The 27985-nt window shown below is 38.7% G+C and overlaps 1 protein-coding gene and 1 long non-coding RNA gene across 8 annotated transcripts in view; both read left to right on the forward strand.

Annotated features, from left to right (window-relative positions):
• Window positions 1-4679: 4679 nt before the first annotated feature.
• Window positions 4680-24592, forward strand: elovl6 (ELOVL fatty acid elongase 6). The gene is made up of 4 exons (XM_034690722.1): window positions 4680-4968; window positions 20903-21034; window positions 21946-22097; window positions 22936-24592. Exons 1-4 carry the CDS (start codon window positions 4886-4888, stop codon window positions 23379-23381), a joined length of 813 nt encoding a protein of 270 aa, XP_034546613.1. The 5' UTR covers window positions 4680-4885; the 3' UTR covers window positions 23382-24592.
• A 2104-nt stretch (window positions 24593-26696) lies between these two features.
• Window positions 26697-27985, forward strand: part of LOC117817371 — a 79287-nt gene continuing 77998 nt past the window's right edge. For 5 of the 7 annotated variants that reach the window (XR_004632135.1, XR_004632137.1, XR_004632136.1 and 2 more), the window contains exons 1-2: window positions 26697-26865; window positions 27804-27872. This is a non-coding gene — a long non-coding RNA (uncharacterized LOC117817371). The remainder of the gene's footprint in view (window positions 26866-27803; window positions 27873-27985) is intronic. The other 2 variants (XR_004632134.1, XR_004632132.1) reach the window with 2 other exon arrangements.

Here is a 27985-nt window from a genome sequence, read left to right on the forward strand (position 1 = left end):
TCAAAGTGATTTACAGACTTCAAAAACAAAAAGAAATACAAAACAAAACAGTAAAAATCAACCAAAATATAAAGCAAACACTTAAAACATTTTATAAGCATTACATGTGTTATGCAGCCACCTATGTTTGATCTCCTCTCTCAAAGACTAAGAAAAAAGTAAAGTTAAATAAAATAAAGTTGACGACTGGCTGGGGTTTACAATCTTAAAATTATTTATTTTTACAAATCGCTTTTTTCTGAAACAGTCCAACTTCTATTAGCATGACTTCCAGTTCCTCTTTGTAAGTCAGTTTCAGAGTGACACCACTGCAAATTAAGGACTACATAAACTCTAGGACATAATTAAATGTTTACCTCAATAGTTATTCTTAATTATTTTAATAAATGTAAATAATTTTGAATACCTACTTAAAACTACTTATTTTCCAAACCATAATATATTCAACAAATTCAATCTTATGTTTGTTATTTATTAGTAGGCTATAGTTTGTTAATTGATACATTCAAATTGTTGACACTAAAGTGAATATAAACTTCCACATTTCATAGAAGAAAACCATCTTGAGCCATCAGTCGTGCGCTTATTGAAATTCTAAAATATTCTGCACTCAACATGCCATGTACCACTTCACCTAAAACAAACACTGGGATGACTTCAGCAGTATGTCAGACCATGTTCTTACATTTGGTTTCTGAGTTCAGTATCCTTTTAACTCAACCATTCCAGCAATGGTGTGGTAACGTGTTTGTGCAGGTAAACATCAGGGTGGGGTCAAGTTGGGGACATAAAATGTCCCCAATGCTTTTTCTACTGTGTTTGTCAAAGTGGGGGTAAAAATCTTATCAGTAAAGTAGTTGTATATTTTAAGGAACCAATAGCAAACTGTCTAAGATGTATAGTCACATTTTTTACCAATGATTTCTACAATTAACAGTGAGAATTAGGTAACCTATCTGATGAAAATGTTGCAAGTAAAAATCGACAAATCATGCAACATTGTTTACTTTTATTCAATCAGGAGATTTTTGGATCTGTGTTTGTGATGAAATCATAGGTAAATGTGCTAAAAGTCCAAGTCAAGCTGCAATATTATCAGCCCACCATCCAAAGGTAAGTGTGCCAGAGGGATCTGTCTGGACTTTAGTGGTGACTGGGTTCAACCGTCAATTCAGTCTACAGATAGCTTAACAAGGTAGTGTGTATTTGTGTACATGTAATCATGCGTCTGTGTTTGCTGAATTACGGTGAACTGTGTTTGCTGAATTACGGTGAAAGTTGAGGTGGCGATCAGGTGTTGCACAAGATTAGCCTGTCTGTGTTTGCTTGATAAAGAAATGTCACAATAAGTTGATGAAATACAACAGTGTTCAAAATGCTCAAAAACTGTTCATGATTGTTCAGTAAAATGAAACATTATGCACACTATACTTCAAATTATTGCAGATTAGTATGATGGGGTACTATATCTCTGCTATTATCCTTTTTTAAAAATGGTGTGTTTTGGATTTCTCATTGATGTAACAGATGGAATGAAAGTACATTTTATTAATATTAACTTTGGCCAATCTACTTCCTTCAATAAATAAGTTCTGAATATCCAACTATTGCTCAAGGTAAAACGTAATGCTTGAAAGCAGGGTATATGTATGTTCACTAATAAGAAGGTTGGTAATGAAAAAAATAAGGCTATTGTTGTGAGGTATGAATGACAAAAAAATCAGTAATTTCAGATTCTTGCATGCCCTTTCTTTATTTTCTGAATGAGATGAAACAAGATGAATTTAATGTAAATTGTTTTAATTTAAGTTTATCACATCTAGACTGCATTTCCCCAAAAATCATAAAACAGATTTTATTAGTTAAGAAATCAATTAAACTATATATCTAATTAGTACAAATAAAACATATCAAATGTTGAAACAAAAATAAATATTGTTTTAGGAAGAAAACAAGTATTTTAAATTTATGTTCAGTCAACATTTTTAAAAAAGCTGGGACAAGGACAACACAATGCTAAATAGGTTGTGTGATGCCAAATAAACAAACAAACAAACAAACAAACAAACAAACAACTACCTAACTAATTAACTAACTAACTTACTGGAGAAAAGACCTTAAGGAACATCTTCCAACTAAATAGGTGAATTTGCAACAGGTTAGTATCATGACTGGATATAAAAGGGCACCCCAGAGAGTCTTAGTCTCTTAAAAGTAAAGATGCAAAGAAGAGGTACAATGCTCTGGAAGAGACTGCATGAGTTAATGTATATAATGTCATTACAAGATTCAGAGAGTCTGGAAAGTCTCTGCACAAAAGGGACAAGCCAAAAACTAATACTGGATGGCCAGGACCTTCAGGCCCTCAGGCAACAATGTATCAAAAAACAAACATGACTCTGTAGTAGAAATCACTGCATGGGCTAGAAAATTACTTCTAAAAACCACTGTCTGTGAACACAGTGTGTTGCTACATCCACAAATACAAGTTAAATCTAAATCATGCAAAACACATAGCCTTTAATATGATCCAGAAACACCAGCAAGCCCATTTGAGATGGGTCATAGTCAAGTAGAATCACATTTTGACATTCTTTTTGGAATCAGGTAAGCTGTGTCCTCTGCTCGAAAGATGGGAGGGACCACCCAGCTTGTTATTGGTTTACAGTTCCAAAAACCAGCCACCCAGGTAATACCTTTTTCACAGAAGACCTTGCATATTCCAGCAAGACGGTGCCAAACCACATTCTGCACGTATTAGCAACAGCATGGCTCTGTAATGGAAGAGCCAAGGAGTTAAACAGGCTTGCCTGCAGTCCTGACTTGTCATTTGTCTGTCACTTGTATGCTCATAAAGAGTTTAACTTATGAAAGCCCTAAGAAGGCTATTACAGTTCATGTAATAAGTTTTCTTGTGATGAAATATAATTTGTGAATGTTTTCTGGAGATCATGGCTTATTTTCTTGTCATGTCAGGATGACAAAGCTTGCTTTCTCATTATGATGGGACAAGAATGATCAGAAAGCAAGCTATATGAGGTCTATACCAAGATTATGAGACCAGGTATCTGTTATACCAGAAAAACCAGATTAGTGGCCCCCTGATAGTGAGAGAAGTAAGATGAGATCTCAAGAGAACAACTGGAAATTAAGTCCTTAATGTGCCACAAAGGAGTAAACAAAACAGATGGATGCACGCCGGCTTAGTGGTGGACAGTACCCAAGTAAATTTACTTGAGTACTGTACTTAAGAACATTTTTTGAGAATCTGTGCTTTACTTGAGTATTAATTTTTGGGGGAACTTATTACTTTTACTCCACTACATTTAGAAGACATTTATTGTGCTTTTCACTCCACTGTATTTCTATCAATGCTCTAGATACTCACTACTTTAGCTTTGAAGTCAGCTCATGAAATTTCCTTCTCTTTTCTGAAATCTGATCCCACAGTTGAACATGGAGCAAACACGGAGCAAATTTCACTCAGATAAGGCAGTTCATTTAGAGGTGGTAATAATTCTCCACCTAAGCACCCATGGCCATATCGTCAGCCTGTATTAGAGGTTTTTGAAATGAAGAATGATACGTATCATTCGAAATGTTCTCCCTGTTTCCCACTCTGCTCAAACATACAAACATTCACTGTCCAACCTGAGAAAGTGTGTTGAGCTACATAACATTTGTTTAATTCCAGATGAACATTTCAAACTAAGGTGTCTGTTTTTATTCCATGATATAGTTCTTAGAGATTTCAAGTAATGGTTTTTAGATAAACATAATGTAACCAAATGTACTCCTATGTATTCTTTACTGCACTTATGTTTTGGGAAAATACAATGTTTTAAGATTTTTTTAAGAAGTACTTTGAATACTTGAGTATTTTTAAAAGCAAGTACTTCAGTGCTTTAACTCAAGTAATAATTTGACAAAGCAACTTACACTTGTATTGGCGTAATATTTGACCTGGAGTATCTATAGGCTACTTTGAATTAAGTAATGAAGCAGTGTACTTTGTCCACCATTGATGCCTGCTTATGGCTCCCTGGGACAATGAAGCAGTGGCGGAGCCAGGGGTGGCCACCTCTGAAAACTGAATGGCCACCCTGAAATGCTTAAACATGATTGGCTATTTGCCATGTCAGAGGCAATACTTATATTGAAATCAGATATTGTGTACTGCAGAGACAGTAGTTTCTGTGGATTTGAATATTATTTTTGTTGATGCTTTGTCTTTGGACAATCATCTTCATTTTGAGTCCTTAAAGAGTTCAGTTCAGCAGATTTAAATGTTGATAATCTGTCAAGTTACATTTTTAATGTTAACATTAGAAATCTACAAAATTGTAACAATTTTTAGATTATTTTATAAAAAGAAGTTATAGTAGATTTAATTATTGGAGGTAAGCCCCTAATGTTTTCCACACCTGGCCACCATTTAAGAGCCAGTGCCCCGGTTTGGCCTCCCAGGTCAAAACTGTCTGGCCCCGCCACTGCAATGAAGATAATAATCATTTTTATATTTTCATATTTACTCAAACATAATCAATTTCATTTAATTGAGCAACCAAATATGTGCCATCTTTAAATAATGAAGTGAAGACATGTGATCTAATTTGATTTGAAATGTGTTATTGAAGAGATGAAACTCTGCGGCGTTAAGACCCGGAGTGCACCTCAGTGAGGAAGAGGGCGTAGGCTCAGCAGCCGGTAGAGGAGGAAGGTGCAGGGACTATTGAGCTGCTCGCGCACAACCGCGAGGGGTCCAGGCAGCAGCACGAGCGATGCAAGTGGAGGGTCTCGAGGAAACAGCCTAAATAGAAGCAGCTCGGCCGAGGTTCGTCTTGATTCTGTTGCAAGTGTGAAGATAAAAGGCAGCACAGCCAGCATGTCGGTGCTCGCTCTGCAAGAGTACGAATTCGAGAGACAATTCAACGAGGACGAAGCCATACGATGGATGCAGGAGAACTGGTAAGGCTTCTTATGCCATGTTAGCTCCTCATTTTCAGTTTCATTATTCTGATGTGTGTAGAATCCACTGCAGTGTGTACGTGGTGAATGCACAGTGGGTGCTGTAACGGCGCACATGCATCAGCCTCGTTCACTGGGATTAAACCTCGCTGTATCCTGTTATATCAGACTCTGCCATCATCCGCAAACTGCTGCTTGTGTCTGGATATGAACAAATTCACGCAGGCCATTTGATTTGCGCGCAAATATGAGGCTCTGCCACACTCCATATTGCACACTGTGACATTGTGCATCTTTAGCTGAACGGATTTGTCCTTGATTTCCTGTGATTTATTCTCCCGGCATCCGTTACCGCGATACTACTATTGTAAAGGTCATCTATGGCTCCAGCTGCCTCATCCATTTAGAGTCAGTCACTGGCCCAGTAGCATATTGAACCAAGCCTGGCCCCATGCTGCTGAACTACATCCTCCTTAGGCATCCCTACATCAGTGTTACTGTTATTTAAAATACTCTAGTACAACCTCACTGAAAGATAAGCTTTATTTTAGTGTGTTGTATTGGAGCATGCTAGTGCATTTGAAGTGTGTATGTGCACAGCTGAAATCAGCACACAAAAAAATGATTCAATGCAACATGTTGCACTTTTTTTTTTCCTCATGGCAAAGCTTCAAACTGAGCCAATCACATGTTTTATTTTGGGTTCAAAACAAAAAAGGGATAAGAGCTTCTACAAAGTATTATGCTATTAATTATTTACACTATAAAGTACTGGGAAAGGAGGAAAAGTTGCAATCACAAGACGCCTTAAATCTTATTTTCTCTCAATCAACTACCCCTCCCCAAATCCACACCATAGTTAAAATCAAGTTAGATATATATAATCCAGGAATATGATGAAGAAACAATACATCTGTCATCCAAATAGTCATCATCACAAACAAATGAACAGGCCAAAGATAATAACAGTCATTGTTTCCCCATGGCTGCACCTGCAAGGCTCAACACAAACTATAATGTCATACTACATTGATATTTCACTCTTACTACTGATGCTAAGTAAATATTGCTCTGCAGTTGTGTGCATTGATGCATTTTTATATGCAGGTCCAGCCAAATATCCATCGTGTGAAGTCAGCAAAGGGTCAGCGTTGTCCAGGTCTGTGCTAGGTTAAGCAAGAAATGGTTCAAAGCAAAACAAAATGAGTCATGCGTAAAGTTAGCCTAGGCTTCATTAAACATTCAGAGGCACAGAGTTTGTAGAAAAAGCAGCACATGGTAAGCAGGAGGCATTCAACTGGATCTTCTGTCTTCTGTTAGAACTGGAAAAATCTTATTTAGTCAATTATTTTAACTCAAATTAATATGAGGACCTCCCCAAGCCAGCTCAAGAACAGTTTCGTTTTTGTTCATTGCAATGAAATCTGCGCTTGTGTGACAGAGACAGCATGGCAGCAATGTGTAGGAGCTGTCCTTTCCCTGGTACTGAGAACTGGCCAATCACAGCCATCTACTGATGTCTGCTGACAGAGTATTAGCCAATCACGTCGCAGCTGATCTGAGCTGACTTGCCTCTGCTGCTCCAGTAGTGGAGGATGTCACGCTGGGCCAGTGCACATGGCTTATACAGAAAACAGCAGCAGAAAATGGGATTTGATGGGTTGTTTTTTAAATCCACAACGTTTGGGGAGAAACTGACTAAGCTGGACATGTTTTTATGTCTGCAGGGTCAAACAGAGAGAGAGGAAAAACAAGAAAACAAACTAGTTTGGCATAAAAACCATGCAGAAAGGAAGGAAGGAGTAAAGCTGTTTGTTCAGTATGGCACTTTACATCCAAGCATAACATCTTTCATAATGGTTCAACATGTATCACATACTTTCACACCCTACCTTTATTTGTTCAGCCTGAGGTGAGGCACACTCACCCAGACTCTGCTGGGGTCTGAAGTCAACAGCAACTGAGAATGCAAATTTGTGGAAGTTCAGGTTTGGGGGGGGGGGGGTAGAGAAACCCTGCACCGGGTACAGATATGTACTTGAGCTAAAGTAGAAACAAATTATACTAACAGCAATGAATCATGTCATTTTACCTACCTTTGTAATGTTGTTGAAGTCCAAATTACTCAGCAGTCACACACCCTGGAATGCCCTTTGTCAAAGCCCAGTATGAGAATCACACATACTGCCAAGTTATTACTGTGTTGCAAGGTAATTGTCCTTGCTTTGATTGTGTACTTCTATTAATGTTAATAGAATGCACAATGAGGAAAACATAAATGTAAGGTGAAATCGAAACAGTTGCAATGCATGTAACAACTAAAAGTTCAAATAAAGTAAAACTTAAACCAAGAAATGTAAAATAGGCTTAGTGGTAGGATCCATTTTTTGGGGAGAAGTCCTATCTTAGGTTCTGATGTACTCGTCTGTCACTGTGGCGGAAGACCCAGAGATGAAGGATCTGTGTTGATGAATGGAGGGAACTGTTCAGACCTTAAAGGTAAGAAAACTGTTATTCTAAGTTTTAGTTTATTTATTTTGAACATCACAAGAATCATTTCCCATACATTAACATAACTTCTACACTAGTGCATTAGCTATTTGTGAGTATGTGTGCACAATCCAGGTGTTTACAGTAAGGTGGCATACACTCAGATGTGCCGTGTATTTTGTATTCATGATGAGTGCAGTTTTAGAGTTAACCAGCATTCTGACTGTAAAGACCTTATGTAAATCATAGTACGCTCTTTCCTTGTACCTGTTTTACATTTTTACCTTACAGTGTTAATAGTAAAACAGTATGTTTTAGCCCTGTGCTAGCAGACCGTCTGGATGAAGCTAATCTTAGCAATGCTCAAACATGTCGCTGCATTCCTGTAATGTTCTGCTATAATTATCAAATGGGGAGGGCCTTTATTCTTGTATGTTACTGCCTTTCATGTCTCAAATATAATTGGTTATGAGCTTATGATGATCCGGAAACAGAAAAGATGGCGCATAAAGTGTAACATGTTTGTGTTTTCAAATTGACCGTATCCTCAGCTGAAGTTATGCACATGTGTGTTTACTGTATATATACTGTACATGTCATTGTTTTGCAGGGATGAATGGAGGCTGGTACACTGATCTGATGTGTTCTCCTCAGGCTGCAGCAGAACACTCAGCATTGTGAAGAAAGAACAATGAAGCAAGTAGTTAGAAGAAGACCAGGAAGAGGAAAAGGAGGGAGAGGAACACCATCCTATTCCTTCCTATAACTAACAGGATAGAAGTACCATGTCCGTACGAGGTAGTGAGGCAATATAAAGACTATCTGGAAAAGAAGCAACCACGTGTTATTAGTGACACTGTCTTTGAGTCACGCAGAACAAGAAACACATGAGTATTTGCTGGTAAAATTAGAAAGGTGGAAGATATCACCCACCAGATACTGCTGTTGATGATGCTTTCTTGTTATTTCAGGAGTGTCAGCAGTATCATGAAGCACTGGGGGCTTGAGAATGAAAGAACAGAGTGATGTCAGGTGTAATTCCAAACCTGTCACATCAGCTAGAACTTTATTAAAGCTCTCTGTTCAAATATCCTTCAATGATGGGGCTGATCAAGACTACCTTGCTGCAGATGAACTACAGAAGGAATAGAACAGGGACTAAAATAGCCTCTTTGGCTACTTAGTTTGACAAATTCAGACGTTTTTGCTTCACTTATCATAGGTGTGGTCTGGCTTTATACTGTAGTCCTGAGTCTCTGCAGAATTACACCAATCTTTCCAGGTTACTTGCAACATTCTTTTTCTTGGTCACTGTTACCACTTTCTTTTCGAAGCCAATCTTCCCCTAGGACTGTACTTGACATATTTTCTGCTTATTTGCATTTGTCTTGTTTAAAGTCAGGTGTGTCAGACACGCTTCATTTTCATCCTTTAATTCTTGTTTTCATAAGTTGAATATCTTAAAGCCACTGTTTGCATTCAGCCTGCACGTGTTCATCTTTCTGTATTGCATTTGCTTAATGATGTAAATGTTGCAAACACTCAGCTGTAATAATCTGACATTAACATCCAGATGGGAGAGTTTCTTCTAAATAATGCTGTTTTACATAATTCCTGTTTGAATAAAGCCTGCTATATTAAATAGATTAACATTTAAACTTTGGTGTTCATTTCATGTTGCACATGCATTTAACAGTTTCTGGACATGTGAAGTGATTGCAGTGTGGCAGTTATACTGGTTTTATTTCTGCTAAAGCCGATAGAAATTAAATATACTCTAAGTTTATCTATATCAAAAGGCTCATTGCTTTCCTGCAAAACTGCAGCTTTTATCTTTCTTGGTACATGTATAGTACTTACATGTCCGTGAACATGTTGAAAAGCAATAACAATGGGTTTAAAAGCATCATTAGTGGAGTGCTTATAAAATGTATTAGAAAATAATCAAATCATCATGATCCTATATCATACTACTGTGTAAGGTACTCTAAAGGATTATATATTACGATCAGATTGTGTAGATGCTTTTGGGATTAGTTCTGTGTGTATTCTCTGTCTCCTATCTCATTGCGTTTGAAGTGGTTCAGTATGACAGTGCTGCAGATCAGAAATTGCCTGTAATGCAAGAAGATTGTCATGTTTTTCAGTGCAGCGTTACTATCCAAAAGGGAGCAGTTCATACATTTTACCTGCTGCTGACTCACTCTAAGAGCTCACAGACGTCATCGTGTCTCATTACCATGCAGGTGTCTAGGTTGGAATTTGTGCTCTTGGTTTTCTGAAAAGCCTCCAGGACAGATAGCATCCTCGCAGGTCTCTGCACTACTGATGGATCTCTGGTGGGTTTGGTCTGGACTGATAACAAGGGATGCGGAGTCAGGGGATGATGCATTCAGAATGAACAATGAGATCCTTGTTGCTGTCTGCTTCCCGTGTTCTGTCTGTTTGTGTTTACACCCTTCTGTTAAATGATTCAGCACTTCCACTCCTTTTCCCATAACATTAAAGTCGAGATTAAATTATTCCTACTTTTTAAAGACCTCATGGGAGATATAGAAATGCTGTTGTGTTCTAATGGTGGTTTAACACAACTAATCAGTTCTCCTTTCTTATTATTCAAGTATTGTAGCTCATTGGCTGGTTGTGAAGGTCGGGTTCCAGTTGTACTTGAATAGTTAAGGAGATAATTCTCTTCCTTCCAAGTCTCATGTTACTAATTCACCCTTAGAGCTGCCCAGTCTATTGTCTCGTTGTTCCTGGGCTGTGCTGTTGGATGGGTGGGATCCATTGGATACATCCGTCCTCAACTTGGTACCAGGGTATCATTTCAGAGCTTCCAGGTTCCTTTTTCCTTTCTAATTGATTGGATTGTATGATTTAATGTAAAATTCAATCTGAAGAACTTAGCATTTTTAGATGGAAGCATAGAGAAATTGAAATGAAAAAGGATGCTTGGTCAACATCCAAAGCAGATGTACAAAAAATGCAGTTCCACAAGTGTCCACTTGAGGCTGGCTCCAAAAGCTCAGGAATTCCCACTGACACCCATGTAAAAATGCTAATTTTTACAGAAAAATTAAACATGTTTACAGCCTGGTATAAAAGTGGTTATGGTCTGAATAGCTCTCATTTTCTGGGGTTGACTTTTTCCACAACTCAGATGTTTTGAAGGTATTAAGACTGAGAGTTATGCATATATTTGCATAAACAGGGGCATGGTCGAGTTGGCTGACAAGCAAGCGTGATAGCTGTTTGCCAGGAGGCTTGAAGCCCACTTCAGCTCCGCCACTTGGTCGAGTTTGGTTGAGTCAGCATTGCTAATATTGCGGCGACCGTCATTTGGCTTCAAACCCCCTCTTCAGAAACCAATGGGTGACATCAATGGTTTATGTCACAATCCAAAGTCACAGTGAAGGACATGCCGGAGAAGTAGGTGAAGTTAATACAAACCTGTTAATTGTAGAAATCATCTTTTTTAAGGTGTCAAACTGGCAGAGAAAATTTTTAAGCTGTATCTTATGGTACAATAAGATGTCATGAGTTGATGCTACTTCCTATGCCCTAAATTTGATGTTTTGCTTACATGACAAAATACTAAGAAGCTGTTTGTTTATTCTGGGATGACTCTAAAAGAAAATCAAATAAAATCTGACAAATTTTGTCATTATGCAAGTTTTGGATGACAGTCCTTAATTCCCCAGTACCCTAGAGGTTTCTCTTCATAGATACACAGTTAAACCTACAAAGTCTTGGTTCTGCATGCTGCCTCCAAATGGGCATGAGCATCGCCTGTTGATGCTGATCGTTTCTGACCATTTTCACCCAGGGGTCAACTCAGGCTTGCTGTTCACTCGGCTGTTGTCCTTCCTTCAGCTGGTGAAGCCAGAGATGAAGATGTGAGCTGGCTCTGCAGGAATTAAGTTCTGCGTAGAGTGAAGCTACACTCTTATGTCACTTATAAATGTCATCAGGCTGTCAAAGCAAAGCTCTGCTGCAAACAAAAGGAAAGAGCAGTTCATTGTATATGGTCTGTGTACTTTGTTTACATTGAGCCATTCTGCATGTTGGTTGAATAAACTAGGGAAGATGTCAGCTTTCTGTACATATCTGCTTTTGTTGTTATATGACCAACAATTCCAGACAGTTAGTTACTCAGGCTGTGTTAATTGGCACTACATAATTGTACACCTGTAGTTCAAAGAATGCTTATGCGGTACAGCACATAGGAAAAAACAACAGACCTGCTCATTGAAACATTGTTCCATCTGAGAACCAGCAGTGGTCACAAACTGTGTAGGTATAAACTGGCCCTCTGCCGGGAATCAATCCTTTAAATTTAGGCAGCCTAAATTCTATTTGGTCAATATACCTGAAAATGATTGGAGCCCAACAGTAGCTCAGTCTGTAGGGACTTTGCATGGGAACCAGAGGGTCCCTGGTTCAAGTCTTGGCATAGACCAAATTTGGAAGTTGGAACTGGTTGCTGAAGAGGTGCCAGTTCAAATCATGTACATTGCCAAGATGTCATTTAGCAAGGCACCACTCCCCACTGTGCTAATTAGCATGCAGCGTCCTCGCCCTGACATTAATGCATGTCTATAAAGATCCTGTTTGCATGCACATAATTTCAATTCTTGCGTTTGTACGTGCAGCTTTAACACAACACTGAGCATTAATATTGAATTTTCACTTGGGGATTAACACAGTATGTCTTCAATTTGTTAATGTATTTCATACTTCCAATACAGAATGTGTCATTCCTTCACAAAACCAAAATTAGGTGAATAATGCCACATCTTCAGTAAAGCTTTGAACACCCCTGAATTTTGTTAAGAAGAAGATGGCATGTTGGTTTGACAGTGAAAGGGACACATCTTAACCCATAGGCTTTACATTGTAGTTCATATTGTATCACCATATCCTTTGAAAAGAAGCTTAACATTTCTGCCTGACCTATTTTGTGGAATACAAATTGAACACAGTACAGGTTCAGTATAAGAAATGCACCTAAGGTGTGAGGATTTGGTAAAAATCTGTACATCACGTCCACACTGTTGAGTGCCAGGTAATATAGGCTTTAAGTAGACATTTGTCTTGCTACTTAAAATAAGAATGACTCACGATGTACCTAAGCGCTTAACAGGCTGGAATAATTATCACTCAAGCAGAGTACTCATTTCCTGAGGAGATGAATGTCGGCCACTAGATACAGAGAGAAATAAACCCAATGAGCGATGGTGTCGTACCAGGCTGATCACGGTAAAGTCTAACCAGGGAGTGCGTTCTGTTACTAAGACTGCATGACGTGCTTCTAACTGGATTATATCTGAGTGCTTTTTTGTCTCCAGATTGTTCTGTTATAGCCAGCTCTTATTTACTGCACCTCTTGGTCTTATTTAGTGGCTCGCTGCTCATCCTGCACTTTGGCACAGTAACTCTGATTGAATTTCCACCATGGTAGATAGAGGCAACAATCCAGGGAATATACAGTTACACACACCGGACTGAAAGGAAAATCTTTGTGTTTGTGTGTACACACGCACACTTACAGCATATTGCGCACGAACCTTCGTTTGCAAATGTGACAGTGTAAACACGCGCTTTAATGAGACAGTGACACACCAGCTTACTGGCACGAGCGTGCATACTCATCCTCAGACTGCAAACTCAGGATTACGTAACCCGTGAAATCTCCTGGAGCAGCTAATACAGAACCAAGTTCCACAGCAGGTTATCCAGCAGCTTTACACAACACTGTCAGTGGGGGAGGGGAGGGGAGGGTCTGTGGAGCATCAACCTGAGTTATTATGAACTGTTTTACAAAGGATTCTTGCAAGTGCAGATACAAGTATAAACAACAGTGATATATGATACACCAATCTAGTTTGATGGACATAGTTCTACAGTACTATGAGACGATGTTTGGACCTGCTAGTTCTCTGTACTGTGTGTCTGATGAATTACCTCAGACATTTGTCTTAAAATATATATATTCCAGCCAATATAAGAAAGCATAGCAACATGAAGTAGTAACATCATATCTTGCTTTAGCTGTTTTGTTCGTTTTGTTGGGCTTCTGAAGCACAGAGCAGCACTATTTTTGTCAGCTTTGTAACCTTATTTGTTTACTTTTCCAGATTCAAACACCTTTATTTTGGGGTATCTCAGATACCCAGGATGGCTTGGCAGCAGTAGAAACTGGGCCAACACCCAGCATCTCACTCAGCGCCTCACCCTGAGATAATAATCACACACAGATATGTCAGAGATACCCTCCCTACCTTACTGAGCAGCTCTTGTAGATTGTTACGGTTGGACACATTCTGATTTTATGACAGAATGAACACCTGATTTATGACCTGAGAGTTCATACTGTGTCAATTTTCAGTTGGTTTCTTGACAACAAGCTTTAAGGACAGGTAAAAAAAAAACCCTGGTTAACTCTTTGAACATATCATATTTATGCAGTAGGACTGGGCATCCTAAAATGTCCTTTAAAGTGGAGCCACTGCTGCTCGCTGTTATTAGAGGAAATCTCAGCTGGAGGAAAAGCAGCATGTTTCCAACCTAAGCACAAAATCTCTGCTGATTGTGTTACTACTCCGTGCTGATCCTCCCCCATAAGAGCTCTGACGTTGTAGTTTTTCATTTGTGCTGCCTCTGCCCGCTCTGACAAACAGCCGAGTCAAGCCTCTTGCCACACCTCTTAAATTTATTGTCCAGTCCAGAAGTCAGGATCAGAAAGGCCACTTTGGTATTTTTTTCATCTTTGCATGAAGATTTTTTTTTTTCGTTTTTTTTTGCTTCCATTGTACAAAGTGTGCCATCTTCTCTTATTTAACTTAATACTAGTACCTCAAGTCCTCAGATTGGGTCAAAAACATCATAATACACGGTACAGCTTTAAAATCTTTAAAGAAAAAACAAGAAAAACAACCCAAATATTTGCCTGTGGCTTTACTTCAAAATATATTTTTCTGCACCTCATTAATGACCCTACAGACTCATTTTGGCATTTATAAAATGACAAACAGTTCTGTTTCTCTAAATAACAAGGAAGTCTCCATTCTCTCAATATTGACCAATCATATAGCTGCTCTGATTTGAGAGGATCAGAGAGAAAAAGTAAGAAGGATAGTATTTGACAGAAGGTGTGTGGTCTTGATGCTTGAATTGGCCTGAAGTGATTGTTTCAAGGCAAAGACATTAAGTGGATATAAAGATGGAAGTAATATCTGCAGCTAGCAGCTATTTGGTGAATGCTGAGCATTGATTTATGACTACATCGTGCCCCCACTATCAGTCATGTCATTTCTGTTTTGCTGTTTGTCCGTCTTGTTTTTTCCGAAGAAGTGCAGCGTGTTCTAAGTACCAAGAACAGGAATTCCTGTGTATTGCGACCATGTTTGGGGAATCTGAATCCTGAAGGCCAGTACTGGAGCATGAGCTGCAGAGGCACCAGTGAGCATGAAGGGATGATGTGAATTCACACTGATATCTCAAATAGAGTCCTGTGACTGCAGCCACAGCCTGGCTGCAGCTGGCACTTCACAGCTTTAGCAAAGACAACAGCAGCACCTCCCCCACAACCTGTCAGCCTTGACCATGCCCTTGGGTTTCTTTGCCTTTTTATTATTTTTTCTGACAGCAGGGTAATTCATCGTCTAAACCTGCTACAGTAGCCGTGCACATCTTACCCTTTGGCTTAGTCGTATTACACACAATGATAATGTAACACCAAAGCCCCAAAATAACTCTCTGCAGAGGCTGGATGATGAAGGAGCATACAGGCAGCAATCATTGGAGAAGTTTGTGACATTATTTGTCTTTGTCATGAAATCAACCAGCATGCAAAATGTGCATCTACATAATGGAAACTTGAAATCATAACAGCAAATCAAATTCCAATCTGCTGATGCATTCTGGTAGAAATGTAGTTAACATTTGTTGAACTCTTGTAACCTCCCTTTCACAAACATAATACCTCACAAGGACTCATTTTACACACAAGGGTAAAACTGTTCATGCTTACTGTGATCCAAAATTAGTGAATAGCAAGAAGAGGCTTAGTAAATATAATATTACTACATGAAAGTTAACAGGGGGGTTAAGCTGTTGTGGTGTAGCCCATTTTCTGTGGTTTGTGGTTAGCGATTGATTGATTGATTGAATGAATTGACATTGTTTACAGTCCGATCAGTCACCTGAGAACCACAAAATCAGTTGGTGTTGAGAGATGAGGACTAAGAGCAGGTTTCGCATTACACTGTCATGCTGGTATTTGTTAACCGACATCACTTTAGCTTAATTGTTGTTTGGATGACAACCAGTGGTTTTGAGGATTTCATTATGGCCGACTGCATTTGGTCCGCTTACTCTCCACATGGACATTTTTTCCTGCTGAAACGACACTACCCACAATTAACAAAAAACAGAACACTTTGGGTACCAAAATCCATAATCACTACTGCAGACTCTACATTCATAAACATAATCTGAAGAAAATAGGAGTGTTTAAGTGATTTTAAGTTATCAAATTTAGATTATTAACACAACAACTTAATTTGAGTTTGGGTATTTAAAATAATTTTTTTTGACTGAAAAAAGGTCTGTAAAGAACTACTTGAAATCAGGATAATTTGGACTGTAGCATGCAATAAATATTTTAGTCTGAAAGCTCCATCCAGCATTCCGGAAGTACCGGAAACCACATACACACCAATTCAAAAAAGACGATCTTTACAAACATGTTTACAGCCTGGTGCTAAAGACGAGTGTAGTCTAGATAGCTCATTTCTTGATCGGCACACACACTGTACGGGGGATGAATTTTTTCAAAACACCGTCTTTTCAAAGATATTTAGATTACAAGTCTGACTTGACAGACAGGCGGGAACACTGTAGCTGTTGGCTAGGAGGCTCAAAGCCCGCCTCTTTACGTCACAATCGCTCGACTGCAGCAATATGGCTCCCGCCGACGAATAGCCTCAAAACAACGCTTCAGAAACAGATGGGTGGCGTCACAGATACTACGTCCATTATGTATACAGGCTATGATATTAACATATGGTTACATAACTTTGGTTGATCATATAGAGACATCAATATTAATTTCAGTCTGTTTCATGCACAGCTATAAAAATCCTCATTGGATCTTTAAGAACATTTGAAGCAAGCATACATGTTAGCTGACAACATACATATGTGTTTGCTTTAACAGTGTCTATTAAAGTGCCAAGAGTATGCTGCAGGATAATGATATATGCCCAAGTCAACTGCAAGAGTTACACAAGGCAACAAATCCTCTAGTGTTCCTTGAATATCCCCTGAAGTTTCATCTGTAGGTGGAAGAATTGATTCAGATGATGAGATCAGGGAAGCAGAAGATACGTTTCATATTGATTGGAAGTTTTCAAGCTTTGTTTATGCCACGGTTATAAAAAGTAAACAAATGCAATATCTGTCTGGCTATCATCAGACATAAAAATCATAATATTTCACACTGTGCAGCATCACAGCTTAGACCATATATCTCTCTGACCTCTTGACCCTCGGCTCAGACAGCAGCACACTGAGGAGGATACTGAGATTGTTTCTTCTCCCCAGTCCCTCCTTCCCCTTCCTTTAGCATGTAGACCACTGCTGCTAAGTGTGGCTCTGTTCTCCCCTCCTTTGTGTGGAGTTGAGAAACAGTGATGTAATTCTGCAGTCCAGCACTGTTGTCATTCCGTGAAAGCAGCTATTTGACTTTGACTGCAATGCCTTGTCCTTTGTTTTGCGGAGGTGGCCTAAATCTGTCTGTGGGCATCCTGAAGGAACAGGAAGGTGGCCTCCTTCATTTTTCGAATTCTGAAAACACAATGATGCCCTTTGTTATATAAACTGCTCGATCTTTTACTGCACTTCTGCTAGTGTCTGGAATGAACTCGCTGACTGTTAGCTGTTATGACAGCAATAGTTTATGTTTCACATTCAAGCAAACTGCAGCATCTGATGTTGGAAAAATGCAGATGCCGGTGCAGAATATTGGAGAATAACACAAGCTAATATTGACCTGTGCTTGAGAGAAAGGTGGAAAGGGATGTGTATCAGCAAGAAAGGTGTGAGGCATAACTGCTTTATGATATTGCATTTCCCAAATCCCAGTCCCTTAAGTTTGTTTTAAAGTAGCCAAGCAAAATGCATCATTTTTCTCTGACTTACTTAGCTCATCAGTAAATCTAAGTATGCTTTCTGCCATGCCCTGCTGAGGCGTCAAAAACAGAACAGGATAGGTTACTGTTTGCAGGTTTGCCTTGCTCACGCCTCTGTGAGAAATGTTTGTGTTTGTGGTGTGAGCTCATTTGACTAGCATACTACTTACCTGTAGTGTGAGCAGCAAAGAAAATGAGCTTGAATAAAAAGCCCTTCTCAAAAGTCTGAACTTATCTTTTGGAAGATACAATATCACCCAGTTATGGCTTCAAAGAGAAGAAATTATTGCTATATTTAGTGATGAGTGATTCGTTTAATTTGGTGTATTAATTTCAGTGTAGTGTTCTTTATTTATAACCTCTAAACAGGAGCACAAAAACAACATCACAGATTTGGGACATGACTCTTGGGCTTGTTTTATGTAACTCATTTTCCCCAAGGCTATTGGTCCCAGAGCTCCCAGAATGCCTCATTCCTAGTGCATCAGTACAGTTCTCTATGAGCAAACCCTTATGTTCCTGTTTTCTTGAAGGTTTTTAGAGTGAAATATGCTCTTTTCTTCAACACCACCATATACTCTCACATACATTTTGTTGCTTTATTTAGTGAGTTTTCAGACCCATCTAGCGACTCTTTTTCAAAAAAGCGACTGACGTGAAGGCATGTATCGTTCTTACTCTACTCAATGAGCAGTAGATGCTGCTGTGAGTCCCTCCCAGGCTGCATTCCAAGGAGGAGGCGTTCACTCCTCCGCATCCAGACAAAAATCTTGAAAATGTTATGGTTGAAAAATAGAATAATTTACTCTGAATTATTGCAGGCTCCTAAGTGTAGTTCTAAACATATTCAGGGTGTTTTTTTAACCTCTTTTTGTCTTTCCCTCAACATTACACGTCTCTCCTGCAGCATCCATTGCAATTCAAATTATGCAAATTAAATAATGTAGTCATTTAGCGACTTCTGCCGTAGACGTCCTCCTGCTGCGGACGTTCTGGACTCCAGCTGATACAGACGTGCTGGACTCCAGCGGCAACAGCTTCTACTACTCGTCTCATCACTATCACCTCTCTCTTATTCTCCTCTATCCCTCTTTCCAGACCCAACTCGGTTGAGGCATGATGGCTGTCTAACATGAGTCTGGTTCTGCTCGAGGTTTCTGCCTGTTAAAAGGAAGTTTTTCCTCGCCGCTGTAACTAGTTAAACACTGCAATGTGCAATGCTCATGATGGATTAAGGTGGGGTCAGACTGAATCTTACCCTGTCTTGAAGTTGGGTCTCTGTTCATAATTTGACATAGAATGGTCTAGACCTCCTATGTTTGTAAAAGCATCTTAAGATAACGTTTGTTGTGATTTGACACTACAAAATAAAGATTGATTGATTGATTCAAGCGACTTCTAGAACAGCCAATAGCTACTTTCCTCACTAAGGAGTTGGCAACACTGCTGAGAGGACCACTGTGGAGTAATGCCGGGCTCTTTGGCACCAGCATCCTTGCCACAAATAAGTTATTCCCTCAAACTTTTTTGGCTCATGCTCCAAACTATAACTCTGCTACTTGTCCAACAAACCAAACACTGCTTTGAACCAAAGCTGTTCTACTTTCATGCAGGCAGCATGCCCCAATCCACTGTTGGTCCTACTCAGCATCCAGCCCGTCAAGTCCGACCACCTGCGCTTCGTAACTGTGCTGAGCTCTGGGGAAAGGCTTTTCTTTAGATTCAGTTGGACCAGGTGGTGCTACAACACAAGTATGCCATTTTAATGGGGCAGAGCAGTGATCTCTGACAAGTCCATTAAGGCGAACAGGCATCACAGGACGGTGGGAACTGGAACTGAATACAAGCAATAACTGTAAACTGAAAGCTAAGCGTTTAGCAGGGGTTGGAGCTGGACGCGAATCATTAAATCATTGTTTCAGGCATGGCTTGTGAAGTCGTTACAGACATTGTTTGCTTTCTGTCAACACTATGGGCCGCTTGAAGCGAACTAGGTGCAGACGCAGACTTTGATTCCTTCTCAAAATAAGAGTTGGGGATATACCTGAAAAATAAAAAATAGGATGCATAGTTCCAACAAAGTTCAGTTTTATTAATATCCACAGATTCTTATTTGCCTGCTTTAAAACTTCAGTGAGCAGTTTTCAGTTGGTCATGAAACACACTGAATTGAACACTGATACCTATTTATGGGCTACAAAAGGAAACCGGGCCATCACTTTTAAAATTGAGTATTTAGAGATCGCTATGTATAATGCCTGAAACCAATGCTGCTGGAAAGGTATCTGGCAAAGTGATATACTACATGCTGTTGAAAGGGCCCTTTCTGGTATTTCTTCCAAATCAAATATTCTTAAATATGAGTTTTGGGTCAAAAAACAACTTATCAGCAGAGTTGAGATGTACAGCTTTGTTTACAGTGGTAGCCAAAATAAACAAACTAAAAGGTCCTGACAGGAGCTTTAATAAAGACCAGGAGAAAGGGATGTTTTGTCACAAACAAGACCTAAAAAAATATTTTTTTAAATGTCTATACAGGAGGTGCCAGTGGCCTAGCTATCTAAACACGTCCCATATACAGAGTCTATAGTCTTCATCGCAAAGGTCGCAGGTTTGACTCCCAGTCGTGACCATTTGCTGCATGTCTTCCCCCACTCTCTGCTCCCCACATTTTCTGTCTCTCTTCAGCTGTTCTATCAATAAAGGTGGAAAACCCCCAAAATATAGCACGAAAAATGTATATAGGGACAAGCTGCCCTGTCCTTATTAGCAATTCCCCCATGTCAATATAAGTCACTTCAATCTATGTCACATTTTGATGGAACAATCGATCGACTAAACTGTAATATGATAGACTGTTCATGAGCAAGTGGATCATTTGTACAGGCTTTAATTGATGTTTTTGTTTGGTGCATGAAAGCAGATATATTGAGCATTGAATTGTGTAATCTTATCATTGCTATTGGTGAAGAGGGAAGTGTTTGCTTTTTCAAATCAAGAAATTTCAGGTTTGAAACTTTCACAGACACCCACTGATCCTTTTGTGAAAAGCCTGTGACTGAAACTGCTATTCATTGAGAGGCTATACAAAGTCTTCATTTTGTGCTCACTTTGGTGAACATGCAGAGCTTATGGTGAATACATGAAACAGAAACATGACAAACAAATCACCAGCATGTGAACCTATGTAACAAGACAATTAAAATATCAATGGGCTAATATTCATCTCTTTTCTTTTTCTGTGTTTTTAGGAAGAAGTCCTTTCTCTTCTCTGCACTCTACGCCGCCTTTATCCTCGGGGGCCGCCATGTCATGAAACAGAGGGAGAAGTTTGAGCTGAGGAAACCACTGGTGCTATGGTCGCTCACACTTGCTGTATTTAGGTGAGAAAGGATTAACATAACTAATGTAGAAAAAATAAATATATATAGCCAAACATGAAGAGTAGTATCAGATGTATTCTACACACAATACCAGTCAAAAGTTTGGAAACACCTTCTCATTCAAGGGTTTATATTTATTTTGATTATTTGAAACACTGTAGATTAATACCAAAGACATCAAAACTATGAAAGAACATATATGGAATTATTTAATTCACAAAAAAGTGTTAAACAATCCAGAATATGTTTTATATTTTAGATTCTGTAAAGTAGCCCCCTTTTGCCTTCATGACAGCTTTGCACACTCTTGGTATTCTCTCAGTCTGCTTCATGAAGTGGTCTCCTGGAATGGTTTCTAATTAACATGAGCTTTGTCAAGAGTTCATTTGTGGAATGACTTGCCTTCTTAATGTGTTTGAGACCATCAGTTGTGTTGTTCAGTGGTAGGATGGATAGCTCTATTTGACTGCTGTTGTAATCCATATTATGGCAAAACCAGATTATTGCATAGTTTTGATGTCTTCAGTATTAATCTACAATGTCGAAAATAATTAAAATAATTGAAACCCATTGAATGAAAAGGTGTGTCCAAACTTTTGACTGAGTGTATAAAGACAACTGTGTCATCAGTTTGTTGCTTAATGTTATGGAAAAAATGCGATCAGTGGGTTCAGCCATTCAGCCCATTAACAAACATTTCTTCAGCTTCACTTCTAATGAGAGGTTTTCACTCAGTTGGCAGAAAGCTAATGGAATATTCTTGTCATTAAATAAATTGTTTATTTGTATTGCGAGTATAAAAAATGCTGCATATTTGCATAACTTCTAGAACACACATTAATCACATTACCTGACTGTCTCCTGCTTGAGTGAATTCTTACCTCTGTTTGTTCTCTCTTTCCTCTCTTTAGTATATTTGGTGCCATCCGTACTGGAAGTTACATGACATACATCCTCATGACAAAAGGGCTTAAACAGTCGGTTTGTGACCAGAGTTTTTACAACGGGCCCGTGAGCAAGTTCTGGGCATATGCCTTTGTACTTAGTAAAGCACCAGAACTGGGTAAGTAACTTTTTATTGGAAAACCCACATGTGTACATTTCTTTCCAATCACCATCTTTCTGCCTATCATTCCAGTGATCTGACGTTGAATAAATGTAATCATCAACTCATTTCAAGGGTTCTGTTGTCAGCTGTAATGTAATATCGTGTTAGACTTAATGCTAACAAGATGTAACCTCACATATTGCATGCTCTGGCTGACTTACAGTGTTGGCAGTTGGCCACCATTTCAAACAAGAGTGTGTTTACTACTGTTCGTCAGTTTGAATGGGGAAACAAGCTCACATCACTGAGCATGAAATTGTGAGAGTAATGAGACTTTCTGAAGTTTTTATGTTTAATCAGATATGTACCATAAACTTTAAACAAACTGTTTGAAACTCTGCCAACCACTGACACAAAATACATGAAAAAAGTTCACTTGCTTTATGATGTTGCAGTTAAGGAAATACATTTTATCTTGTTTAGAATAACTGAGTGTTGAGCTGCAAATGGTACACCCTCAGTTTTGGCTTATGTGATAGATGGGTAGAGTAATACAGCTGCTTATGTCATATGTTGTGTTTATTATTTATTGGGGAGCCGTTTTAGTCCTTTCAAAATGTGCAGAACTTTTCTGAATACTAGCAGCTTTGTGGTTCACAAACTTTTCTCAGCCATTATCTTCTGTGATTTTAAAGCAGTGATTTTACAGGACTTTATTGTAATGATCTTCCCTTTTCTTCCTTTTCCTATCCCTTTTTGAACCCCCTCTTTTTCATTATTCCCCTCCTCTCCATCCTCTCTGTAAACATCCCCTCTCCCTTAAACAACCCTCATTCCTCCACCATACCTGCAGGTGACACCCTCTTCATCGTCCTGAGGAAGCAGAAGCTCATCTTCCTCCACTGGTACCACCACATCACCGTGCTCCTCTACTCCTGGTACTCCTACAAAGACATGGTGGCTGGCGGCGGCTGGTTCATGACCATGAACTACTTGGTCCACGCCGTCATGTACTCTTACTATGCCTTAAGGGCAGCCGGCTTCAAGGTGTCCCGCAAGTTCGCCATGTTCATCACACTGACCCAGATCACCCAGATGCTGATGGGCTGTGTGGTCAACTACCTGGTGTACTCGTGGATGCAGCAGGGCCAGGAGTGTCCATCTCACATGCAGAACATTGTGTGGTCCTCCCTCATGTACCTCAGCTACTTTGTGCTCTTTGTCCAGTTCTTCATTGAAGCCTACCTGAGCAAGTCTAGATTGGCTGCGGCGGCGGCTGCCGCTAAGAAGAGTGAATGAACAAATGCTTCAAATTTAGGAAGAAGGGTGATCATGAAGAAAAAAGGGAGTAGGAAATGGAGAACAGGGACCAGTGACTTGAGAGTCTGTTGGGGTTGTTGGAATGAAAGATGAATGAGGGTGAAGGTGGTGTGGAAGCTTAGGGAGTCAGGGTAGGGGCAGGGGTGGGAGGGTCAAAAATGATTGGTTGTGTTTGTGCTTGAGCATCACTATTAATGTGCAGATCTAAAACGCCTCGAGGGAAGCGACCTCTCCATCGAGGTGTGCTGAGAAAGCAGCGCCGCCATGATCAGAAGCCATCACAAGTTGTCCGCCTGAAGTTTAAAAGCCCCTTTTTAAATTCACCATGAATCCTTTTTAAAACCTAGAATACATAACGAAAAGGACAAAAATGACCAGATGAAAAATACATCTGCAAAGAGCATATGTTTACGTGATATTAAAAAAGGAAATTAAAATGTACGTATGAAGATGGATGGAGTCAGAGTTAACTTAAGCCATCTGAGTATGTTTTTGTCCGTCTGTTGTCGTCAGTGTTTGTCTTTGTTTCAATCTCTCATAGAAAAGTTTGAGACACTGGTGAGTGTGTGAAGCTGCTGAGTGTTGGTGGTTGAACTGATGGGGTGAACGGCACTGTTTCTTCTGTGTCTTACATTGCAAAAATGTGATATTTTCTCAGGTCTTAGGTTATCTCTTTCTTAATATAATATGCATATCAAGACAAAGTAGACATGTTTAACATCAGTACCGATTTACAGTATGGCCAAAATTCCTCCAGTATGGCTGATGTATGAATGAGGCTGATTGAACTGACTGACTCAGATACACTGCTCCTGGGCATGATGGGAAACAGATGCTGACAGTGCCCTGCTTCACCACTCGTCATGACCTCGCAGAAGTTGCCGACCACACGTGGAAAATAACTTGCCATTGATTTATAAATGCTTCTTTGCATTAAAGGGTACCTTCCAGTGAACAAAACTTGTCTGTTGAACACTGAAAGCTTAAAAGGACAAACATTTATGTTTAGCAAAAAAAAGAAAAAAAATCAAACATGCAAATTGTTAAAATCTGCTGTATTGAGTTTAAAAATAGTATGTATCTTTAATGGTGTTTGTTGTGCTATTGTGCATTTGCACTGTATCATTGTCAGAAACTTGTTGCTGAAAAAACTTAACGTACGAACAAAGAGTGCAAAATTGTGACATATACCTGTGTTGTTTATTTATTGTCTCAGTTGCAACATATTGACATTGTAGGTCATCCTCTTCTTCATTCTGACCCTTCAAAAGTAATTTCAGTTTCAAGCACCAAGGTAAGAAGGTGACCATCATTCCCAGTCGATCTTTTCAGCAGTTGAAATAGACCGCTTAATCCCAATGATGTTGCACTTTCGAATCTTCAGTAGCAGTAATTACAAAGAGTAAATCCAAGTACCAGTAGTCTTCAGTCAATCAAGGCTTTTATGTTCTGGTTTCACCTAAGTCACTGCAGGTTGTGTGTGTCAGTGATGGATAAAAATGGCCTGTGGCAGGTATAAACAGCATGCGTGACTGAGGAATCAAGTTAACTGTCTCAGCTAATTAACCAGTTCACAGTTGCTGCTGGACCTGCATTCAAAGTCCCTGTACCCACTCCACCTAGAGGTGCCATAAAGGGAGTTAAGGTACAAAAAACATGTTGAATGGAAGGACAAATCTTTTGCTTGGGCACATTTTTTGTCTAAGATTAGGCTCCCTGTTCCCTTAAGGTTAATTTTATTTATTTTTCATTTATTTTTCATTTACAAGTACCATGCATATTAATGATCATTTCTGTAAATATGCCAGTTAGCCAAAAGGCTAGTTTACATCTGTGAGCCCTTGTCAGATGTTAAAATAGGCTCCCTTAGAAGAACAAGATTAAACACAAAAGGTAGAGCAGAAAACAACAATTACAATAAAAGGAAAGTAAGCACACTAGAGTACAAATAACACCCTAAGATTAAAAATGACTAAAAACTACATAAAGAGATGATAGATGAGGAAGTGGCCTTGGACATAAAATGCATGGCGCTTGCGAGACAAGCAGGAAGCAGCAATAAGTAAATGTTGAGAAATACATGAAGCAGGCAAGACATGCATAAAAGACAGAAACCAAAAACAAAGCATATTTTATACAGTCTATGATTCTAGGCAAACAAGAAGCAGCATCAGGCTTATATTAATAAAGGAATCCGTGCAGGAATATACAGAGGCAAAGCATGCATCAGCACATTAAGCAGCGTTAAACAGGTTTTAATAAACACATGCAGAAGCATGCAGACACAACAGGACAACATTTTAAGGTAATTGTTCCAGCAGCTTATTTTCTTTGACTGCATGTTGGTACTAGATATAATTACAATCAAATAAGTGATTTTTAACTGATCTAGCCTCTAGACCAATCATCATCTCTTTAATAAAAATTGTGACCTAAATGTCTAATACTTGTTGTTAAATAGAGAGCTACGAGTGTTAACCAGTGTAAAGATGCAGCAAAGACATCTTTGCCACATTTTATTCCAGGCACTAGTCTGCCACCTACTGAAAATGACTCCTGGGCAAACTCTTTGTCCCAATACAGTGACATTGAATTACTACTGAAACTTGCCTTCAAAAGAAAAATAACGTATTCACATGCTACCAAGTGAATGTGTTGAGCATACTATGCATGTTTTTGGATGCTAAACTAGATTGAGCCTGGTTTTGGTCAATTACTATAGAAATAACAAAAATAATAGAAAAGAAGCTACAGTTATTCAGTCAATGTCCCCAGGATAACAGAGCAAACAGAAGATTGTATACATAAGGTGGTTTTTAAATCGGTGTCATTTTTTTTGTTTGTTTTTAAGGAATAATAGAAACAGAAATAATTTATTTATCCCAGGGGGAATTCAGTTATTACAGTATGCTGTAATAAACACTAAGGAAGTCAAAATATTAATAGAAAGAAGGAATACAAGAAGATATAAATACAAATACATTTGAAATAAATAAAATAAAATAATATTTTTTTTTACAGAGGCCAGAATAGTTTATATTTAAACAACAAATAAAAAACTATTCGGTTTAAAATATTTTGACCCTAACAGTGTCAATTACCTTAGAGGTAAAACACACACACACACACACACACACACACACACACACACACAGATTTATTTATATATATATATATATATATATATATATATATATATTTATATATATATATATATATATACACCCTTTGATAACAGTGGATTACATTTTTTCCAATAATTCTGAGGAACATGGTAACCGGAAATTGCTGTTAACTCTCCAAAAAAAGACGTCATGTCCGGCCACCTTCTTCTGAAAAACCAACAAGTTGTGAGAGACTTACATTAGAGATGTTTTATCTGTACTTTCGCAGCTGAAGTGGCACACTTTGTTAGACTGAGTTAAGGAACCGGTGAATCTCTGAGTGTCTCTTAAAAATCAAGGTAAGTGTTGTCAAAGAACCCGCAAGGCTTTTCAGAGAAAGGAAGTTAGTTTGCCTTCGGAGGAAACGCTTAGCTCACTGCCGTGACGTTAAGCTGCACCTGTGTGACGCAGCTCATTAATCAATCAAAGTAAGGTGTCGCAAACAATCTCAGAAATTCAAGATATCCTTACTTTGTCAAAGTGCTGAAGACAGACTAACTTAATGCATGCAATCTTCCACATTGAAAACTCACAATAACTCAGTTCATTTAATGTGTCTAACAATTTTATGCTTATTTAAAGATAACTTTCGTTTTTGCTTTTGTAATCCCAGCAATGTCTTAGCTTAAATTTTTCCTGGATAGCAACTGTATTACTTTTTTTCCCTCCCTCACATAACGAAATGTAGTTCACACATTTGAAAAACTGCAGGACTGCGTTATAGACATAGGTGTGTTGATGTTTAACACATTTTAACTCATAGTTTTTCATGTGTTAGTGTTAAAGGGAAAACATCAACTTCATGTGTGCTGCAATAAACATGTAGTATTTACTTTTTAGATACTATGTAGAAAATATACAGATAAGATTAGTTTGGTTTCACGGTAATAATCCAGCTATTATTTTCCTTCTAAGATGTTTTTTGTTTGAAATGTTATATTCCCTTTATCAATTGGTGTCAGATCCTTACTCCACACAAGTGGCACAACTATCTAATGAGTATACATTTCCTACAAGTAAACCAGTGGAAAGATCTAATGCTCTTGCATTATTGAAAGGTTAATAAGTACTGTTCAAGTTTATTAACCTATCTCAGACTTGTTTGTAACAGCATCATAGGCAGGGTGGTGGTACTTATTTCAAAGTTAAAAGTCCATGCATATGATTAGTACACACAAAAAAACTGTGTAAATAAACTTGTTGTAAAGATGGAGTTGATACTTATTATGTATTACAGGCTACAGTCACTTCACCAACGGGAGAGGTGAGCAAGGGAGTGATCTGCAACAGAAGGGCTAAAGAACAGGTAATCTCATCTAGTTTAGACAGCTATAATCTATATCACTGGGTAGACAAACATGTGTAACCTCCTTTATTAAGTAATTTAACTTAAGTATGAAGTGGTTAAGATATATTATT

Source organism: Notolabrus celidotus, chromosome 8 (genome assembly GCF_009762535.1).
Source record: "Notolabrus celidotus isolate fNotCel1 chromosome 8, fNotCel1.pri, whole genome shotgun sequence".
Taxonomy (NCBI): domain Eukaryota; kingdom Metazoa; phylum Chordata; class Actinopteri; order Labriformes; family Labridae; genus Notolabrus; species Notolabrus celidotus.